Source organism: Brachyistius frenatus, unplaced genomic scaffold, assembly GCF_029030835.1.
Source record: "Brachyistius frenatus isolate BFR_SWC_R1_liver_20210118 unplaced genomic scaffold, ASM2903083v1 Contig_119, whole genome shotgun sequence".
Classification (NCBI taxonomy): domain Eukaryota; kingdom Metazoa; phylum Chordata; class Actinopteri; family Embiotocidae; genus Brachyistius; species Brachyistius frenatus.
Window position 1 is genome coordinate 299,634 of NW_027210718.1, and position 22,764 is coordinate 322,397.

At 42.2% G+C, this 22,764-nt stretch overlaps 1 protein-coding gene across 5 annotated transcripts in view; it reads right to left on the reverse strand.

The window, feature by feature from the left end:
* Window positions 1-6,862: 6,862 nt before the first annotated feature.
* septin9a (septin 9a) overlaps window positions 6,863-22,764 on the reverse strand; it is a 72,460-nt gene continuing 56,558 nt past the window's right edge. For all 5 annotated transcript variants that reach the window (XM_069713552.1, XM_069713554.1, XM_069713553.1 and 2 more), the window contains 9 exons: window positions 16,942-17,148; window positions 14,043-14,171; window positions 13,397-13,478; window positions 12,971-13,108; window positions 10,700-10,817; window positions 10,088-10,183; window positions 9,838-9,934; window positions 8,808-8,859; window positions 6,863-8,307 (listed from right to left, as the gene is read on the reverse strand). In XM_069713552.1, the coding sequence (XP_069569653.1) occupies window positions 8,166-8,307; window positions 8,808-8,859; window positions 9,838-9,934; window positions 10,088-10,183; window positions 10,700-10,817; window positions 12,971-13,108; window positions 13,397-13,478; window positions 14,043-14,171; window positions 16,942-17,148 (1,061 nt within the window). In that variant the 3' untranslated portion in view covers window positions 6,863-8,165. The remainder of the gene's footprint in view (window positions 8,308-8,807; window positions 8,860-9,837; window positions 9,935-10,087; window positions 10,184-10,699; window positions 10,818-12,970; window positions 13,109-13,396; window positions 13,479-14,042; window positions 14,172-16,941; window positions 17,149-22,764) is intronic.

The window sequence follows — 22,764 nt, forward strand, 5'->3', positions numbered from 1 at the left end:
GATCTCATCCCGGTACCAAATGGCAGTCAGGGTACCTCTGGCTAGCACATGGAGGGCTGTGCGGCCCCCCAAAAAAATGCCTCCCCAGACCGTCGCTGACCCACCGCCAAACCGGTCACGCTGGAGGATGTTGCAGGCAGCAGAACGTTCTCCACGGTGTCTCCAGACTCTGTCATGTCTGTCACATGTGCTCAGTGTGAACCTGCTCTCATCCGTGAAGAGCACAGGGCGCCAATGGAGAAGCTGCCAATCTTGGTGTTCTCCTGCAAATGCCAATCGCCCTGCACGGTGTTGGGCTGTAAGCACAGGCCCCACTTGTGGATGTTGGGTCCTCATACCACCATCATGGAGTCTGTTTCTGACAATTTGAGCAGAAACATGCGCATTAGTGGCCTGCTGGAGGTCATTTTGTGGGGCTCTGGCAGTGCTCCTCCTGTTCCTCCTTGCACATAGCGGTCCTGCTGCTGGGTTGTTGTCCTCCTACGGCCCCCTCCACGTCTCCTGGTGTACCGGCCTGTCTCCTGGTATCTCCTCCGTGCTCTTGACACTGTGCTGACAGACACAGCAAACCTTCTTGCCACAGCGTGCATTGATGTGCCATCCTGGATGAGCTGCACTACCTGAGCAACTTCTGTGGGTTATAGACACCGCCTCATGCTACCTCTAGTGATGAGGGCACTGGCAAAATGCAAAAGTGACCAAAAATCAGCCAGAAAGGACGAGGACAGAGAAATGGTCTGTGGTCACCACCTGCAGAACCGTTCCTTTATAGGGGTTGTCTTTCTAATTGACTCTCATTTCCACCTGTTGTCTGTTCCATTTGCACAACAGTAGGTGAAATTGATTCACAATCAGTGTTGCTTCCTAACTGGACAGGTTGATTTCCCAGAAGTGTGATTGACTTGGAGTTGCATTGCTCAAAAAAATAAAGGGAACACTTCAACAACACAGTGTATAAATCCCTTGCAAGACTTGTAGGCATCCATGACCTTTTTTCTGAAAGCCTTAAAAAGCTCTTCAGATCTTGGCATGATGATACCACACTTAAATAACGAAGAGACCATTTGCTTGAGTATATCACCTTTATCTGTAGGTATTGTATCAAAGAGGGTCAAATTCATTATAATAGCCACTATTTCTACATGCACGTTTTCCATTTGACTGTAAATAAGATCCAAGCGGTGAACCTGGCTTAGTTTTAAGGTTTGGGTTTAACAACTGTCCGCTTTGATGTCCCATGTGATTTCTCGGTGTGATATTGAGATGGGTTTAATTAGGCAGGTATGTGAGGATCTGTGGGAGATTTACAATGCCAATCAACTTGACTATTATAACTGACAACCAATGGGGAAATAAAAGGCTATAAAAACTGCACATGCACACAAACACCTACCTGTGCTGTGCTGTGCTGTTTGTGATGGGTTTATCTCTGTAGACACCTGATGCTGGTTCCATAACCTGAGTGACAAAAAGAGAGACAGACAGTCAATCAAGAACATCAGGGCAGCAATGTGTGTCATCCGTTTTGAGGTCAGTAGTTAAGGTCACTTCTCTGCTTACATTTTCACTCCGTATGTCCGTTTGCCTTTGCGTCTCCTCTTTCCAGCTGTATCCGATTACTCCCTCTAGACAGTGTTTTCAGGCTACTTTACAATCAAGCTTCCTGTCACTCTCATCTCGACTGCATTCTTCTTTTACACAGTGATCTACTTTTTCTAATTATCAGCAGCTGGAGGGGTTGTTCCAGAAGAGTTCAGGTATTTGTGCCACTGTATGTGTGTGTGTGTGTGTGGTCCATTCTTGTATCTGCACCTCCTTCCTTCAGCATCACCACTGAAACCAATGTGCAACCATGGGGAAAATTAATTTCTTATGACTTGACCGTCCTCTCCAACCCGCTTCCTCCTTCCAGCCCGTGTCCTGTGTAACAGTTTCCATCTCTGCCACATCCAAAACACATTCTTTCTTTCCACACTCCATCCATCAACAACCTTTCCGTTTTCTTGCCCGAATCTTTTGTGTCCTTAACCTCCATTACTATTCACCTGCGGTCTCACCTGGCTGCATACATCAAACTGATGTATGCAGGCTGTCAGGAGACTTGAACAGGAAAGTCAAAAACCAATCTGGCAAGTGTCTTTTCTATACGAGCACATTTAAAATTTTCAACAGGTGCATACACTCTGATTGGATCTTTTGATGTGCATTCAGTCCTGCATGAAGATGATGTTCACAAATACACACAACACAAATACACGCACACTGATGAAAGGTAAACTATGCCTTGACTTGCAGCATTGAATGCTCAATTAAATTCCTTAATATCTAGCGCTTCCTTTTTAATAATCGCTTCTAACATCCAAAGTGAGATGATAAAGATTTCTATTTTCCATTGGATAAGAGGTATGCTTTTGATGTTAGTGCAGTTCTGAGCTGCTCCTCTTCTTCTTTCTATGCTCTTTTAAGATAATATTCAACCAAACACAAAGAGGTGAGCTGTAAAGACTTAATATGCCACCATTATAAAGTCGGAGCTTGACAAGCTTGTGTGTGAAAATTGAAGCACATTTTGGTGACTAAATATGGCATAAAAGTAATTGTATGTTTCAGCACTGGATTCCACTGTAACCAACGGCTCCAAGATTCTTTGATTTGGCTGTGTTGAAAAACTTGATTTTTTTTTTCTGAGATGGTTCAAACAAAGACTGAGAAAAACCACTGACTTTTTTTTGCTTTTAAATAAAACTAACCACACTTTTCAAGTAAGGAGGTCAACTTTCAGTAATCAAAGACAGTTTCGGATGGAGTGTCTTTTTGGTATTGAGCAACACCCTTGTAATGGTTACTTAATATGTTTTTATTGAAACATAGACCTTCACCTAGACTAAAAAAATTAGACCAAACATGCTGTATAAAGAAACCAACAGCAACAAAACCTGCTTCAGAGTGAAAACGGACAATATAATAACCACAGCAGGACTCGAGTAGGGTATTGAACTATCCGTCAGCACAATTATATTGAGTTTCTCACTTCACAACACGGTCTTTATCTTCTTTTAACAAAAAGAAAAGTCCCCAGTAAGACACACACGTCCACACAATGTTTCCTTTCCATCCATCTTTCCAACTGAATCCCTTACAGTCGTTTTTCCTTTCTCTCCCCACATCCATGTTCTGCTCATCCCAAACTTACTTCCATCTATCACCCCCGCTGGTTGACTCTTGGTAGGGTGCCATGACACTCCCCTCAGGGAGCAGAATTCCACCACCCATCCTCCAACTCCAGCTCCCCATATATCTCTGCGGAAAAGTGCAAGTCTTTCTCAGTCTTCTGCCCAAACATACCGATCTGGAGAGTTTATGATGCCACCATCGACACCAAACAAACTTTTCAACAACACTGAGGCATACAGCTGCAAAAAATGTTTTTCTGCATGGAATTGTGTCACCATGTGATGTCTTAAAACCTGTCCATCTGTCCATTTATCAACACTTGATAATGCCATTACTCCAGCTGTTCCACACACAAAGGGCATTTGATTAAGAAACAATTTAGTTAATTCTTGCCCGTGGAGTTTAATGTGTTGACCATGACAGCAAACCACAACTTGAGGTGATTCAAATGTCTCACCTGTGCTAAAATGTCTAAAACTCCTTGTAACAAACTGATTTGGTTTAATGTGTCCACAACGCGGCACGTCGAGGGCAGCAGAAGAAGCTGAGAACAAATTACACAAAGCCAGACAAACATATCGTACACACAAGCATGCATAGTTACAGAGATGCATATACGCACAACCAAATGCTTGCTTGCATCCATTTCCTTAACAGTAGCATAATCGTTGACATACATATGCGACTAGTTTAATTACTTACAGTAATTAATCAGAGGCTGGAGCTACTGTACCAACGATGCTCTTCTCTCCGTCTCACCTTCTCTGTCTGGATCTTTTTCTCCCTCTGTCTCAAGTGCTTTAGCAGAGTGTATGTCAACCAGCATGCCAGTGTAGTATACAGAGCAGCGAGCTATATTATGACTGCCATCACTTGGGTTGAAGAGTTTTTTTCCCCACAACAAAGTGACCCTTCGAACCCCGTGTCCAACCCATTTTAAACCCCTTAGCTATGATTTCTTTGTTTTCGAATCGTCAGCCGCACACTGTTTTGGGAATTTTTCTTCCAAACCCACATCACATCTATCCAAGCAAACCAGTTTTCTCCCGCTCTGTTCAGTCAGCTAATTGAATTTGCAGCTGACTTTTAATTAACAGCAGGACTGATTTGCATAAAGTCAGATCATTTGCATATGGCCGCAGCCCCTCCCCCATACGTGTCTGAGTGCCTGGCACGGAGCCAGGAGCGAGGGTGGAAACTGACGAAAGGGAGAGAGAAATAAGGAGGGAGGAAGGGAGGGATGGAGCAGGAGGAGGAGGAGGAGGAGAAGGTGAGGTGTCTGCCAACAAAGAGGAAGAGAAACGGCAGATGGGGGGGAAGGAGGAGACAAATGGGGACAAACAACAACTCACGCCAGGAGATGGGGGAGTGAGCGAGGTAGACATGTAAATACACCGTGACACACACACACACACACACACACACACACACACACACACACACACACACACACACACACACACACACACACACACCAACAAATATATGCACAATGTGATCAGCCACATGCATTCACACAAGGCACCACAGTTGTCACGAATATCTCCACAGATTTTGCAATCAGGTAGGCTAATTAAAAAAATCAAAAGGGGGGAAAAAATAACATGATGCTAAGGAGTTATACTTATCTTACAAACAGGTGCTAATTGTTGGCACATTGGTTTTATGCAGATGAGTTGGGTGGAATCTTAACTATGGGGTGCAATACAAATCAATGCATTTGTCAAACAACGAATAGATGGATGCTGCAACTTAGGACTGATTTTACTGTCTGGTGAAAAAAAATACTGATATCAGACATAAAAAGCTCCTCTTCTGTTAGGACGAAGACAATTCACTTCTAAATATACTGATGCACTGCTGTAACCAACTCTTGCATATTCATGCATTCAGACATTACCCAGGGTGAGCATTCGTCAAAATGCTTCCTGTCCAGAGGGCTCGTTCTGCTCTGATAGGTGCCATCCATCACACTGTGCCAGGTCTGACCAATGAGCATGCCCATATCTATTAATGCCCAACCCGTTACGCTCAGCAGTGGTCCGTCCATCTACCTAGTGATATTGTGTGAGGGTGGATCACACGCGTGCATCTGCGCAGCGCTCTGGCAACAGACCGGCAAAGCTATTAAGTTGTCACTGAGTATTAAAACAACTGGCACGGTGCAAAATGTACACGAGCTGATGTACACAACATGCATTCAAGCCGTTATATCTCCACAACATAAACACCTGAAATACAACTCTGCAGTCTGCAAGCCAAAATAGTTTCTTTCTGTCTTTGAGTCTCCAACTTCATTAGTATCCATAAAGCATGCAGCTCATTAATGAATATCATTAAGGCAGGCGATGAAGCGCTGGGTGGGTGCCAACAAGACGACTGCTGGGTGGCATGCAGGGAGGGGACGAGCCACGGCCAGAGCGAGTCGAGATGCAGCTGCTTCTCTCCCATTTGTTCCCTGGGGACATGGAGAAGAAGGAGCAGGAGAATGTGGGGGTCTCAAGTTATGAGATGAGGGTTCAGCTTTACTAGAGGGTCGTGCCCGTGGGTGTCCCAGGCGTGTGCCATCTGAACAGAGGGGAAGATGGGACACGGCAGGCGCCATTTTGAGGAGCTATGCAGCAAGTCGCCATCTTGGACGTCCTCTGCATGGTAAAAATTGGATTTTAAAAAGAAAAAGAATCAAAACCAAGACATGATTTCATTTTGACACGGTAAAGGCTGATTGTTCGGTCCCATGACCACATTAACTTTGCTGTGAGAATTTGACTTATACGAGCTACTGGCGTTTCAAGACTTGTTTCTCTCACATGTACAAAGAGTAATGTCACATTAGTTGTCTTTTCGTTTCAAGTCTGAGATGAAACTAATGTCACTTTGTTTTGCACTTTATTGACACAGAAAATATGTTCATGCTGCTGTTTTTTTTTTAACAGCTTTCAAACATGCAGACGATTTAACCTTGTTTCTAAATCACAAGTCCTTCACCTGCCAAATAAAACTTTGAAACATTAAACTTACTGGCAATGAAGATTTCACACTTGTCAACTATCATTGATAATATAGTGTCAAGTAACAAGAGGACCATTTCATAACAAAAAAATTATGTGCAGCCAAAATGTAAAAAACAAAAAAAACACCTCCAGCTTAGACTTGACAGTTTCTGTAAAAATCCCTGTGGACTGATTCCATCGAGTGAGAAGTGCTTTAAAAGAAATAAAAATATGGAAATCACTAAAACTTTAGCTGTCATTACTTGACATTCGTTTGTTAGCGCTGGCTACATTCTGCTGCTCCATTACCTCAAAATGCTGACGTCTGCACGTCCTCGCACCGATCAACACGTCTTGTCTGGAGCTGAGGACACTTCTTCCCCCATCTCTCTCACTGGAGGAAGAAAAGACTCACTCATGCATCCAAGTAATTAGCCCTAATCAGCTATGCACGGACCTAGTAGGCAGCCATATTGATTTCAGAGGCTAATCAAGGAAAACCTTAATGACATGGCAATTAAAGTGCTCCAGTAAGTGAATTACACCTGCGGATAAATGCAATTGGGCTCCACTGTAGCAGAAAATTATCTAAAATGTTGACTTCCACAGTGTATACACTCAGATTTGACACACTTCAGTTTATACAGGAGTTTTAAAGGGCAAATGTTCTGCAAAAAAAAAATTAATTCAAGAAAATAAATATTAACAACTTCAATCTTTATTTCTTTAAAATAACATAAAGGAAAATTTGTTATCAATAATACAAGTACAAAAATGTATCAGAACACAGACGAATATACAGGACAGAGCATGAGTGACAGCTTAGGGAATTATATATGGGTCAAAGAGATAAAGATCCTCGGTACATTATTGAAGATAAGGAAAAAAAGTTGGCTGGTCGATGGAAAACTAGATTCTTATTTCCAGATAAGTGACTTAAAGGGACTGAAAAATGTCTAGATGTCATCAAGCTGGCACCAACAAACCTGCTCTCTTTCCAGTTTCAGCCAACTAACTAGAACAACATCCCCCAATAAATAAGGCACTGCGATGGGCCCAAAAGTAGGAAAAGTAGGAGTGTGACCGTGTGTATACGCGTGTGAATAATCTGAATAAATGGACTGCAACTGTTGACAAATGTTCACATTTCATATCGTGCATAAATACTTTTCATCTTAAATCACTCTTAAGATATTTATATGAATAAACAATGACATTTATAACTGGGAATTTAAAAAGTTGTCAAGGACCTGACATCCGTATTTAACAGGACACGAACATATAACAGTTAAAGCAAAACCACAGGTTGTGTGAAAAAAAAAAGAAGATAAAGTCAAACATATGATGTGCTGATGGATAAACTTTTTTTTGTTTAAGTATGGGGAGAGAGCTGGATGATGCTGCAGCACACACACTGTATGTGTCACATGTTAGCAAAGCGCTGCCGGGCCCTCCTCCAACAAGCTCGGTCATCGACAGACTTTGTAGTGATCAAGTGCAATAACGACCATCATCACTTATCATTTGTTGTGCATGAAGACAGAAAACTTCTGTTGTGGCAAAGTAACAGCAAACCCCCCCCCCCACAGAACTTGATAAAGAAAAGTGGACGACATTAATATGTTACTGATTAATGCAACTATGACACAGAAACATTTTGTCAGTCCATCCTGTTTGGTAGAAACCAAAACTCTTGGCACCACAAATATTAATTAAGATCTGGAAGCAGGTAAAAATCAAGCTGCAGCACATTACGAGGAATTAAACTTCTCTTCACTCTTTGTCAGCAATAGTGAGAGGATAAGGTTTGTTAAAGAGGCAATAAACTGACATGAACAGTCCGCTCAGCTGCTGAAAGTTGCGGAAAATAAAGTCCCTCCGACAGGCTTTTAAGTTTCTATCCCACCTGTAATGTAGGAGCTGGAGTGGAAGGAAGACTGTCATTGAAGATCAAAGTCTCATAAGAAATGAGTGACACTGCGATGGGGCAGCTGGCGTCTACATCTCGTGGGCGGCCAGATGATGTTGCGGGATACCGTTGGCATGAGCCACCACCGTGTTGTTCTCATTGAGGCGCCTCACACGGTACATTTCATAATGGATGCTGCTGGTGATGTCCTTAATGTTCTGCATATGGGTCCTAAAGACAAAAACACACGTATGTACAGTCATGAAGCTTTACAGTAATGTTTCAACAGCAGCCTTGACTCAAAAGACGCGTGGCCTATTGTTACTTTTCATTTCACCAAACCCTGCTGTTCCTACACGTCTTACATTTTGATTCAAGATTATCTCAACTAGTTTGGAAGCTAATCTTCGTCCAACTGAACTGTGATATGGAAAGTTGAAACCAAGAGTGTACTCGCAACGTGTCCACACAGAAAGCATTTAAGCCGTCTTTCCAGTTGTCCGTCTGATGTGTGACAGTACATGTATGCTTCTGTCTTAATCAATCCAGCTGTCTATGAATGTGGCCTAACAGGTCACGTGTTACTTGCACTGCATTCCTATAATCATGCCCCAAGTGTATTTTTGCTCTTCAAGTCTACTATGCTGCTTTTTGCTGCAATTATGTAAATGGCTGTAAACGGACAAAATGCCAGGCCGATACACGTTAGTAAGAGGGCAAAATGTACTCACCTGATGAGGAGGTCCCGTAAATAGGCGAACTCACAGTGGGCTATGTTCTCAACTGCAGGAGAGAAAGAAGTCTTCAGTTATCAGAAACAATCAAAAGTGAGTTTAAAAAAAAAGGCAACAGGTGTGAATGGCAAGTGTTGTTTCCTGAACAGTCCACCAGGTGGAGTCAGTGATCTTAGAGCAATGATCCGACACACAGGGATGCTGTGTGTCATCTTAACACTCAGATGCCCTCATCCACTGCACATCTCTGATGCTTTCATCTACTTAGAGTCTTTCTGAGGAGATACGACTAAATGCATAAAAAAATTCCCACCAGACATGTTTGTGTGCATGTGTGTGTGTGTGTGTGTGTGTGTGTGTGTGTGTGTGTGTGTGTGTGTGTGTGTGTCCACACAGCACACTCAGCAGGAAATGAAGATTCCTTTATGAGACACCCGATAGAGGGGTGGTGCCTCCTGCCTGGAGTGGATAACATAATTAAATATTGAAAGCCCAATAATACAGTAAAAATGAATGTTAACAATAAAGGAGAAAGATATAAATGCTGACAAGATTGGTAAACTGGTAAAGCTGAAAATGTTTAACTCTTGAACAAAGCAAAAAAAAAAAAAAAAAAAACACAACAAAAACACACAAACAACTTTCAATGACGAGGTTCACCTTTCACTAGATTTTATAAAACCGAATTAAAAATAATTACAGCCATAACTTTCCCCACATCCTCTACACATCGTATTTCCTATCTGAGCATCCACAGTGTATCTGTTGTTTGTGATACAAGGTTGCTACATCAAGTAAACAAATCAGGCCTGTGTCTGAAGAGGCCTGAACCAGCTGCACGGCACACGACTGCAGTCTAGAGACTAAAAGAAGAATTGTTTACAGTGATCGACTCCCTTTTTTACTCTTCTTCTGAATATTAACACATCTAGTCAATGATGAACATGCTGCTGTGCTGAAGGTTTATCATATAAAGGGTAAAAACAGACTGTAAGAGGAAAAAGGAAAGAGAGAGAGAGCGTTGTACCTTCTATGGTTCCCCACTTGGTCTTCCTCCCCAGCAGCCTCCTGCCATTGACCTGGTACTCCTGATCACTGCCCACCACAGCAAACGGGATCATCTCCTGCTCGGAGGTTAAAGGTCACCAGACAATGGAGTTAGAAATCATTTAGGTGTGTTCAAAATAACACTGAATTAATTGAGTGACACAGTCAGAACTCCTGCCAGTAATGTTACACATCTGTTAAGAGTCAGTGCTTCAAAATAACACCCTTACCCTGATCTTTTCGTTAATCATTCTGTCCTCTGCGTCCTCGTCAAACTCCTTCTGCGGGTACACATCGATCCCATTGGCTCGCAGCTCTTCCCTGATCTGTTCAAACACACACACACACACAAACAACAAATCTTTAAGCCACCAGTTTCAAAAGGATACAAACTAAGGCTTTTAATAGCAGGAATAATTAGTCAGACAAGCTTGATGCAGTCTTAAGAGACATTAAACAAATGTACCTAACTCTGCACAGCGCGCAGATTAAAGTGGTATTAACACTAATCTACACCAAAAGTTTCGGATTAGTCGTTACCAACTGTCTGTATACAAACAAAACAGAAAACCTCACAAGAGGGATGCCTGTGTGTAAACCTGTGCACACACCAAGTGTGCTAATGAGGGAGGGGGAAATCCTTGAAGACAAAGCCAATAAAATCATACACAAGATGCAGCCTTATTAACTATGTAAATGCTTGGAGAAAGCAAACACATGAGAGTGGCAGAGAAATACAGAGATGTTCTTTCTCTGTGAGGAGAGTTCAAAAAGAGAACAGAAGAGAAAATTGAGATCAAATTAGTACGTAAATCAAATTAAGGAGAACAAATAGAGGTTACCTTCTTCTTGAAGAAGTCCCTCTCCTCCAGAGTGAGTGTATCTGCCTTGGCAATGACGGGGACAATGTTGACCACCTTACTGAGACGTCTCATGAATTCTACATCAAGAGGCCGCAGACTGAGACAGTGAGAGAAAGAGAGAGAGAGAGAGAGAACAGGGAAGCAGAGATTAGATGTAACAACAGGAAGGTGAAAGTGTAGCACAAAGCTCTCACAGTAGGGGGCAGATGATCCCAACTATTCTCCCAGATGGAAGAAAGACAACACATCTACAGATCACACTGCTCACCATGCACTATTATACAGTGTGTAAACAGCTGCTGGATAAGGTTGAAGGGACTAGAGGTCCATTTAAGAGGTGAAGCCTGTCCTGCAGTTTGAGAAGACATCTGCATTTGCCCAGCGCTTCGGATTGTAGCCCGGCTAACAACAAGTCTTGTGCACTCAAGTGAGAGCAAGTGAGAGCAGAGTGTAAAAGACAAAAGTGCAAAATTGATTGCAAGCCCCCAGACACACACAGACTCTCTGTCTCACTCGTCCTTCCTGCCTCTCTCCCATTAGGCTTTTTAAGGCAAACCCCGAGCAGCTGCTGGCCAGACCATGTGACATCTGCAGTGTTGGATCAACATGAAACATTGCTGCTTAGAGACAGGGGGCCATTTCACACCAGCCCCCTGCCTGAGTAAAGACAGGCCATTACACAGCAATTAATAGAGGTGCAGCACTTGAACAGAGCTCTGTTAGCGACTGTCTTTGTGCGTGTGCTCAGGAGAGGCTACAGTCCACAGCTGTCTCAACGTTTTCCCAAAACCCGCTGCACTCGGCTACAGTTACATGATGGGAAAAAAAAAAAGCAATGAATTGCATGGTGAATCTATCACTTGATGGACACATGAGAATGTGTTCTCCCTCCCCCTGATTTCCTCAGCTAGTACACTCAGACCCCCTGAAGCTCCGATCAGCGCAGGGCTGAACCGAGTGCGAAGAGGTGGGGGCAGATTAAGCAGTTCGATCAGACCCAGATGTTTGTGTCTGTAAGAGAGCCAGAGAGAAACTTGGGACACTGTGCTGCTTCAGGGCCTGGCGAGAGCAGCCCATCTTTCCAGTGCGTGCATGTGTGTGTGTGTGTGTGTGTGTGTGTGTGTGTGCGTGTGCGTGCGCGCGCGTGCGTGTGTTGCAATAGTGTTCTGGGATATATTGCCTCGTTCTGAGCAGAAAAGTGTTGGGCTGGGAGTGTGTTCAATAAGAGGGGGAACAAAGGAGAGATACACGATTCTGCTTCACGTCTAAAAACTTGAGAGTAAACAAAGGCAGTGTGTATCAGTACAGGCAGACATGGACAGGCGAGTTACTGTCTGTAACAATAGCACTTATTGAAGTTTTATTTTCATTTCACGTAATTTGTATTGTCACACAGTGTGGCTTTTTTTTTTTTTTTTTTTTTAAATAAACACCTTAAGTAATTGTAATGTTTGGTCACAGGAAAACTCCACAGGATGCCTTCAAGCTTAGTTAGCTGGCTGCTGAGGTAGCTTCATATTTACTGTACACAAGCAAGGTTTCAATCGTATCAACAAGTCCTGGCCAGAAAGGGAACTGGTTTTAGAAAACGTGGAACTTTCTTTGGAACATTTTTTTTAAATATATATATATATATTTTTTTTAGCTTCTAAGAAAGTAAAACAGAGATTTTGCTGCTTAATCCCTCTCGCCTATGAACACCATCACTTAAATATTTCATCTGGTCTCAGCCCTGCAGCACCCTTCTGTAAAACTCATGTCACGAACTTGGGTGTTATCTTTGATTCTTTTAAAAAAAAAAATTAGAGCAGCAGATTAGATCTGTTTTCAAAGCCAGCTTCTTTCAGCTTAGTTTTAACTAAGGTCAAGCCCTTCCTCCTCGTCTTTAAAGACCTTGAGAATCTCATTCATTAATTAATCATTTCTAGGTTGCACTATAATTATTTATATGCTGGTGTGAGACAAACTCTCGTATCCTGGTTGCAAATGATTCAGATTGATTCAGCATGAACCTGACTGGTGCACGTTAGTGTGAGCACATTTATCCACTTGATTTAAAAATTGTACTATTTGTATATAACTGCTTAAATGGAGCATCCCTGGCTTCTCTGTTTGACTTGTTGCATCTCTACCCCTCATTGCTCACTAAAGTCCCCGTTGTGCAGCACTTAGGTCAACCCTTGTTGTATTTAAATCTGACGTGAATTGACTATGCATTGAACGAATATTTGGTCGTTCATGTGTTGTTACCAGTGTCCAGTTGGAGGAATGAAATATATGCAGCAGTGGACTCTGGAGTCTGGGATCCTTTTCTTTCTGTTGATGTTGATTTCCTCCTGCAGATACGCCTCGTACTGGTCGTTAATGAACTTCATGATGGGCTGCCAGCTAGGCCACAATACGGAGGAGGGGGGGGGGCATTACAAAAAAAAAATAGGAAAGAAGTAAGCAACATGGAGGTAGAAAAGGAGGAGAAGGGGTAGATGGGTGGAAGGAGGAAGAAGGAGGGGCTCAGACAGACAAACAAACAAGGGGGGGGGGAGATAAGGACACAACGAAAGAACAGGAAACGTAAGACAGGATAAGGAAAAACAAGGAGAGGGTGATATGGTTAGATTCTGGTGTCCATTTCATTGCTTCCGTGTTTACTGCTGTGATGATGAAATTGTAGCATACCAGTTCTCATTGTTGATCTGGTCCCCAAAGCCTGGTGTGTCGATGACCGTCAGCTTCATTCTCACTCCCTTCTCCTCGATGTCTGCACAACACAAACACATGAGGCCTGTCAGCACCAGCGCAGCATACAATAAACACTTAAAGGAGCAGTGTGTATGTTTTAGAGCTAGTGTTTGGTTTGTCCCTTCTAGGCTGCTGTAGAAACACGACGGTGAAACAGCAGCGTCCGTGGAAGAGGACCTGCTCCTTGTGTGATATTAAGAGCTTATTATAGTTAGAGAAAACACAATGATTGTAATTTTCAGGTGATTATATATAATGAAAACATAATTATTATTGTAATATGTATTTTCTTCATATATATCCCCCTAAATCCAACACACTGAACCTTTAAACCAAATGTTTTTGATGTAAAAATGCAACATAATCCTGAAAATCCTCTGCTGATCTCTCTAATGAAATTTATTTAGAAACTGATTAGAGGAGATAGTTTGTAATGAAACAGCGACAGGGGATGTCATGAAAGAACTAGAATTGAAGAGGAAAGAAAAGTAGAGATAAAGAAGGATAAAATAAATGAGCAGTGAAACAGAGATGGATACAAAACAGTCAAAGGGAAGAGTCGAGCCGTTGAAGAGAGCCTTACCATGACTGATGGACTTGATTTCAATTGTTTTGGGGATCTTCTCCTGGGCTGTCGCCAGCACTGACTTACGGCTGACTTTAGACTTGAACAGAGTGTTCATCAGAGTAGACTTTCCCAGGCCACTCTGTCCTGTAAACAAAGAGGCAGGCAGTGAGACAAAAGCCTGCTGCAGTGACTGCTTGCACTGTAGATCCCCAACAGGTCACACACTGGTACTATGGTAAACCCAAACATTGTTGGGCCAAAGCAGTGCCAAACTGCAGTTGTCCATCACTGCCAGCAAAGCAGTTGTCTTAATGTACACCGGGGAACCACAAACAGAAAAGTTGTATATCTTCCTTAATTTTGGATCAGTGCAAGACACTTTTTAAACAGATGATTACATTAATACCCTAGTTTTCTTTGAAGGGGATAATAGTGTCGAAGCTCATGTGGTTAGCTGATAAAATGATATCCATCTGCATAAAATGGAAAGGTTATAAACTGATGACACCATCTGTGACCCTTGTACACCATGTGAACGTCACCGTGGCTTAATGAAGATGAGCTTAAAGGGGCACAATGCAGTTCAACTTCAGGTTAAGTCAACACCGAGAACATCACTGATTTATGGAGATGCTCTTTCAAACACAGTTGCACGCTCGGGCAGTTAGCAGCACACTTTACACACAAATATTGAAGTTTAAGGCTCGTATGCATTTTATCTGCTGCAGTATTTTGGCAGAGTTGATCTCACTGTGCAGTGTTAACACTCTCTGTCACAGCTACAGTGCCCTCTTCCAAAATCTTACTACTAACAACCATCACAACAGTGTATTGTGCTAAAATCCAATGCTTGACTTCTATATGTGACCAAAGCAGAGCAGATTTTGTTTAAATTGTGTCAAACTATATTTACACACGTTTTTTTCCAAACGACAATTACAAAAAATCATTAGCAAACAAAAACGATGATAAATGAATAAGAGACACCGAAAGTGTTGACAGTCCACTGACCAATAAAAAAATTCCTCTTTTCCGTTTGTCTTAGTCATCAGATACAGGCTGCTTTTTTTTTCCACTTCTTCCTTCTCAGGAAAAGTAAATCTACCTGCTTTGAGTATGTTGCTTTAAACGTTGCTTTAACTGTCATCCTCCAACTACAGCACTTAGTCATGTATCTGGAAACTCTGGAGACATTTCCCCATTCATAAAGAGACACTTTTAAAACAGCATCAATCCTCTCTGCTCTGCACTCATATTTGTGGTTCAATGTAATTTCACCTGAATGCTCAAACCACATGGAAATCAGTTTTGTTTACCACTGCCTCTACAAGGTTTCACAACCAAATCTCAGCCCCGGGGCTGCTTTTCAGGAAAGCTTATTTTATTTGAGGATGAAACACAGACCGACTGTCGCGACATCATCCAGAGGAGACGTACAGTAGGGGAGCAGGGGTGGCTTTTATGGTGGCCCATCTACTGTTGAGGTGTGTGTGTAATTACCTCCTGTTTTAAAAAGGTGGCTAATCACAGTGATCAGGACTCAATGAGAAAGTCCTACTGTGTGTGGCTACTTATTAAATTGAATTTGAGGCCTATACTTTTTTGTCAAAACTTGATTAGAGAGAAAAGCATCCTTTCTGAATAACAGGACTCATAAGAGTTGATTGAGGTTGTTTTGAGATAAACATACATTCAAGTGTATTAGTAAGATGTTGATACTAGATGTAAAAAAAAAACATCAGAGTCTGCTTAGATGACAAGGCTCAGAGAATATAATTGGAAAAAACAAACATCCACTTGTTCAAAGTACATTATTATGTATGCAGACTTACGTCAGGTTTACAAACCCTGAAACAAGTAGACATGTCCAGTAACAAGCATCCATTAACAAGAATCCCCACTTCTAAGTTATATTTTATTAGTCCTGACGGAGAAATTCCTTCTCTCTATGTGGCCATTATTAAATATTTAGGAGCAGCCATCCACAGTGAAGCACCAAGCTATTAGATCCGAACCAAGGCTCCGGATTTTATTATGATGAATCAATTTGATCTGGTTAGTTCTGGTTTCACACTGCAGTGTTGCGAGCACAATAAAGAACTTTGCATGACAGACCTACATGGGCTGCCTCTCATACTCGACAATGATTGGTTTGTAGACAGGCATGCATCCAACATAGGCGTGATGTCAGTAGCTTTTCCATTTGATTGGAGAAAAATAAATGAACAGATTCCTTTCATTGCCACTATAATATTATCAATGACATTATTAGCAACACCAACTTCAGCGCAGTAGTCTAGACTAGTTTGAATAAAATGATATTGTCCTAGACAGGTAGATGCAATGACTGAAGCAATCCTTCAAACATTGGCCACTTTGTTTCTGTATAAAGCAGTAAGGTGAGTAGTACTTACTATTACACTGACTGATAGGACAATAAGAAAGGATAACGGCCGCCATGGTACCCCTTTATACAAAATCAATGGACAAGGCAGAGAACTTTGTCTCCTCCTCTTCTCGTGCTACTGCGGCTCATTTTTTACTTATCTACTCATTCTTTTTCTTCTATATTCAATGGGTGACGAAACCTTAGTTCACACGGTGAACAAACCAAACAGTGCTCAGTTTGATCTGGACCAAGACCACCTCTTTTTATCGGACTAAATTCTGGTCCTTTGGTTCAAGGCTCCTTTCATACCTGCTATTTTGGTTCAGACCAAATGGAAAAAGTCAGAGAATCTGGACCAAAAAGGTAGGTTTTAAATTACCATCAGTCCAGGGTAATGCCAGGAGTAGTTCTAATACCAAACATGCAAATGTGAACTTCTCACTGTACTACGGTACTATTTGACACAGTCATGCACTATCAAACTAAATCTGGACATTTTATTAAGTGCGAACATGCTCTACTTACCCACAACCATAATGTTGAGCTCAAAACCCTGCTTCATCGCCTTCCTCCTCATCTGCTCCAGAATGGCGTCAATGCCGACATAACTGAAGTCCACCACGGGGCCACCGGGCTTCTCCCCGTAGAAACCCACTGCTGGGGACACCATAGCATCAGGCACCACCGCCTCAGACATGGCACTGCTGTTGTAGCTGGGAAACACTTCTGGTCCTGATTTGAGACAGAGAAGGAAAGAAAAGGTTAGAGGGACGTTGTTGTGGGGTTTTATGACTAAAAGGAGGAGTGGGGAGAAGTGACAGATAATAAGCAATGCAGAGAATGTGCAAAACATGGTTATGTAAATAGAATGAGGAAGTGGACATGAGAGGTGCACAGCTGAGGAGAATATTGGAAATCAATTATGCAGCAGGAACTCCAAGAATCAAGTTTGAGGAAATACCAAAAAGCTGTAGTAAGCTGTTTAAAGATGACTTTTAATGACCATTTTATGTGTTTGTTTGACAGCAGCAGTAGAGATCGACAGGGGGAAGAGAGCAGAGGAATGACGTAAAGGAAAGGCCTAGCTAGGTAGAACTGGGGAATCGCTGCTCTGGCACCCTGACTGCTCGGCTATCTGGTTTTGTTCTATAACTTCATAATCAACTACTTGATACATGAAAATCATAATACGCAGTATTTACTCGGTTACGCTTGGGGTGAATCTGCTGGAGGATTGGAACCAAAGTAGTAAACCGGTTTAGCCGCCTGCTTTTTAACCAAACATCTTTCAAAAACACTGAGAATCTACAGACGTTGTAGCAGCACTGTGAGGCTGTGCTTTGAGCTAAATGTCAACATGCGGAAGGGGTGATATTAAGCTGCTTAATATCATCTTAGTTTAGCATATTGGTATGTGAAATTTGCTGCTTGGGAATGAACACAGTCAGCTGAGGTTGATGAAGGTGTTTGGTTGTGATTAAGAATACAGCAAATTTCCATTTTGGAAAGTCAGAGAATCAACAAAATCATCATCCTCTTGGCCCTATGGACATGTGGATGAAATCTCACAGCCATCCATCCGAAGACTGAAGAGTTTCCGTAAAAGCCCAAACATGTCAACCTCATGGTGGCACTAAAGGAAATATGAGGGAACCTGACACGTTGGTAACATTCCCCCTCTGTTCATCATACATTTCCAGGTAATCCATCTAGGAGATATTTAGTTATTTAAGTCGGGACCAAATATGGTGGGATTGACAGACATTGCAACGCTGCTGAAATGGCTAAAAACATCGATTGATTTTCAAACAGAGGGGACGACTGGTCACACGCCAGCAGTTTCTTGACTAAACAGAAAAAAATATTAGAAAATATACTCTGCAGTATTAAAGTACATTGGACTTGGAATCCAGTTATCCCTGCAGTTTATTTTGAAAATGATTAGCTTAATGTCCTTCTGTGGAACGCCTACAGATGTGTCTAATCACAAGATAAATATTCAACTTTTAATACATTCACTGCAATCTGTGCATGCAGACAGTGACTGTACCTCTGTAACTGTGTTGAGTCAGTGTAGGTGAAGAATTTACACGACAGTGTTTATACCTGTATGTATGGTAGTTCATGTAGCTGCTACCCCTTCACAAGGCCTCCCATTCCCTCGCTCTGTGTAGTGCAGTGTTACTGTCCTGTTAATGTGAGAGTGGAAAAGAGGGACATTGCTGAGGCTGAAACCTGATCCACTCACAGCTAGCCTGGCTCTCTCTCACACACACACACACACACACACACACACACACACACACACACACACACACACACACACACACACACACACACACACACACACACACACACACACACACACACACACACACACACACACACACACACACACACACTATACGCTTGAGTTTGTGCATTTAAACATGGTGGTTGCCATGACTTCACACACTCAGCCTTTCCTTCATTTGATCACACAGCTGACCTGTAAGCACACACATGTACAAACACATAAAAACATGAACACACACACACACACACACACACACACACACACACACACACACACACACACACACACACACACACACACACACACACACACACACACACACACACACACACACACACACACACACACACACACACACACACACACACACACACACACACACACACACACACACACACACACACACACACACACACGAACACACACACACACACACACACACACACACACACACACACACACACACACACACACACACACACACACACACACACACACACACACACACACACACACACACACACACACACAGTCAGCCTGCCAAGAATTTAACAGCTCTTGAATTCCAACAAACTCTTGGCCTGTCACAAGGAGAAAAAGTCCAGACAACAAGCCAGTTCACTCTAATCACTCGAGGACTTAAAATCAACAAGGACTGGCACCTCTGCTGGTAGAAAAGTCCAAATATACCCTTCAGCCTGGCATCGTATTGATTAATGGACGAAGAAAAAAGACGATGAGAAATAACACTGCCGTGGAAACTCAAAACTAGTTCATGTCCATGAGTCTTACTGTTATAATGTGCTCCATTGTGTGAATCCATGTGTCAAAGAGACCCACCTATGGAAGCAGCTCTCCTGGCCTCTTTCACCACTTCCCCATCCTGTTCCAGCAGTCAGTCAGCAACTTATTGCGACTCACTGCCCTCCACCTCTGCTCCTCCCACGTTCCCATACCTCTGCTCTGCTCTGCTTGTGTCTTTTTCTCTCTTGACCTCACCCTTTCCTCCCTCCTCACACTGATTCTGTTTGTCCTGTCATCAGCTTCCCCTCCACACTCCGTGTTTTATTGTCCCTCACTTTTGACTCCGTCTTTTTCTGTTGTGACATTCGCCTCCTTCCTCTCTTCTGCTACTCATCTGGCTGTGATCTTGAACATTACATTTATGGTGTATTTCTAAACTCCTTCGGTTTTCTTTTATCGCCACCTCATAGTCTTTAATCCTCTGCTTGCCCCTGTCAATCTTTCTCCCTCTCTCTCTGCTGTGCCTTTGTGACAGTAATGTGCTGTAAACAGAGATGTTGGCCAGGGGCTAACAGGCAATGTTGCAACAACAGAGCTCCACCCGAGGCCAGATCAAAGGCATCAAAGGAAATGGACATAAAATGAACTAGGTTAACAGACACGCGAGATACAATATCTGCCTCAAAAGGTCTCTCAAATATCTTCCAACAGCAGATACATCTGAAAAAAACCCTGATGAGATACATTTTCGGAACAAGTTAAACAGTCAAAACATCTTTTTAGTGCTGAAACATATAAACGATTAACTGATTGTCAACTATTCCGACAATCGATTAATTTGTTTTCAAGAGAAAATGGCAAACATTCAATTGTACTAGCTTCTTCTCTGGGAAGAGATGATGTTCCTTATTCATAATTATGAACGGAGTATCTTTACAGTTTGGACCCTTAAAAAAGCAGTCGAATACATCATCTTAGACTTCAGAAAACTTAAGGTCAATGCTCCCTTATTTTCTAGCATTTGACAAATAATCAGCCCATCAGCAGAAGAACTGTTGATGAAAATAATCCTTTGTTGTAGCTGTATGTCGCTCAGATTTCTAGATGCAGTCTCAGCGTAATCCAGAATCCCAACAGTCTAAAGCTTAAACATATTTCTCCAATTCTCTATGCACACTTCCCATTTTATGTTAAGTGTAGGTTTAGAAGCATGAGAAAAATAATGGACTTCATCTGGATTCACTTAATTAGAGATAAAATGGGAAATTTGACTCTGTAAACTGGCCCTTAATCTCTTATTTAAATTTGTGTTATTGCCCAACCCATGCTGGCATTTTAGTAAAAAAAAAAAGAAGTAGTTCCATTTACAATTACAGTACCTGTATGTGATATGAGAACATCCTGAAATAAGTGTCTCATTTCAGAGAACAATGCTGTTCACGTCTATTGTATCAAATAGCGATTGGGTGGAAAAATACTAAAGCCAAGACAGAGTGAATGGAAGAGAGATAAAAAGAGTAGAAGCTGGTCACTAGCTACTTTCCCAGACAGAAGCAGCAGAGCTCTTCAAAGCATTGTTAACTGTCCTTCATCAATGTAAACCACTAATTTTCCCAAGTCAAAGTCGAGTCAAACACCGTAATACAACTTGGCAAACATGCAACACGCTCAGGAACACAAAGTCCTGGACCACTACTGTGGGAAACCCAGCTCACGCCAACAATGGAAATAAATCACTTTCATTCCAGGTAGTAAACTGTCATTAACTTCAGTAAACAGCAGATCCCACAATGTAGCGATGTTGATACAAAAATGTCAAGCTGCGAGTGAATCTGTCAGTGCTGTTGTTTTGAGAGAGAGTCAAACCAGAACTGAGAAGGACCTCAGAGTAGCCTGCATTTGGACAGACTGACCATTCATCAGGCGGAGGTATTCAGTACCTTCAGCTCTTCCGTGACGTCTTGCCAAAGTGCTGCAGACCTGTAATGGTTCTTAGCCAGTAAACACAGGTGTCAGGACACAACCAGTTGGAGCGCAGCCCTGTAAATGTTAAAACATTTGACCTCCGCCTGTAAAACGTCTGGCCCTGGTGACTTACCAGCTGGTGGATGTTACCCCAACCATAGCAAACGCAGTGGCCCAAAAAATACCCACGCACGTCAGGTCAAAGAGGGATTTAACAGATATATGAATATGTATGTTGGCTGTTGTCATATAGAATTAATCTGGTTTTAATGTAAATGTGGGCTGAAGGAGCCTCTCTCAGCTGGAGGTCGACTGGCTCCAGATTCTTCTCTCTTTTTTTTTTTTAAACAATCATGCCGAACAGTTTCTGTTTCACACTTCTGCATTTTGTGTAGTTTCCTCATTGCCTTGAAGGGAAAAGGGGAAGTCATGCATTTCTGTGCGCCATTCACACTGAAGCGACATTTGGATGAAAACGTGATGACATTTGGGGATATATGTTTGCTTATGTTGCCATTAACTGTCAATAAAACATGGTCAAACTGCACAAATACAGTAACGATGAAGCACATTAGCTCAGATTTAAGCGTTAACCAATTAAGGATTTGGATTTCAGAACTTTTTTGATTGTTTACATTGTAAAACGTCATTCATGTTGTGGAGAAATATTTTATATTTTTCACCATGTTTTCAAAGGCAATGAATCACCTCACAATAACTTTCCCATTCACCACACATCACTGATCTAAGAGTTAATCATCCCTCAGCTCTACTTTCTCAAAAGTTTTTCCCCTGTATCACGTCAAGTAATGGGACTGCATGGATAATGTGCTTCCTGTAAGTCTGCAAAAAAGCAAAATTAATTTTAGCAATTGGAAAGCAGAGAATGACTCATTGGACTTGCCATGATGCTGTTTTCAATTACAGGCACTAAAGAATAATTTTTTTTCTTGCTTCCAGCGGTGTCATATTGCTTTGCTTTTTGTAAATGTGGCACGCAGTCTCCCGTACCACAAAGCATTTAAGAGAAAAGAGGAACAAGAGCAGGGAGGAGAAAGAAACGTGGAGAAAGAAGGGCAGACGTGGGAGATAAGTGGGAGATAAAGAGACGAAGCAAAAAGGAAGAGGACCATTGAGTAGGGGGAGGTCGGGGAAAGGAGGACATAGGAAGGCATGCAGAATAGAGGAGGAGGGGAGGAAAAGGAAAAAAAAAAAATGTGTGGACAGTAGAGTTTGTGATTTATTCCTCTTTTTGGCCTGGGGCATTCCTCACTAACTACACACAGGCCTCCAAACTGGGATGTAAATACATTTGAAACCAGCTAAACATGTTCCTGTTCAGT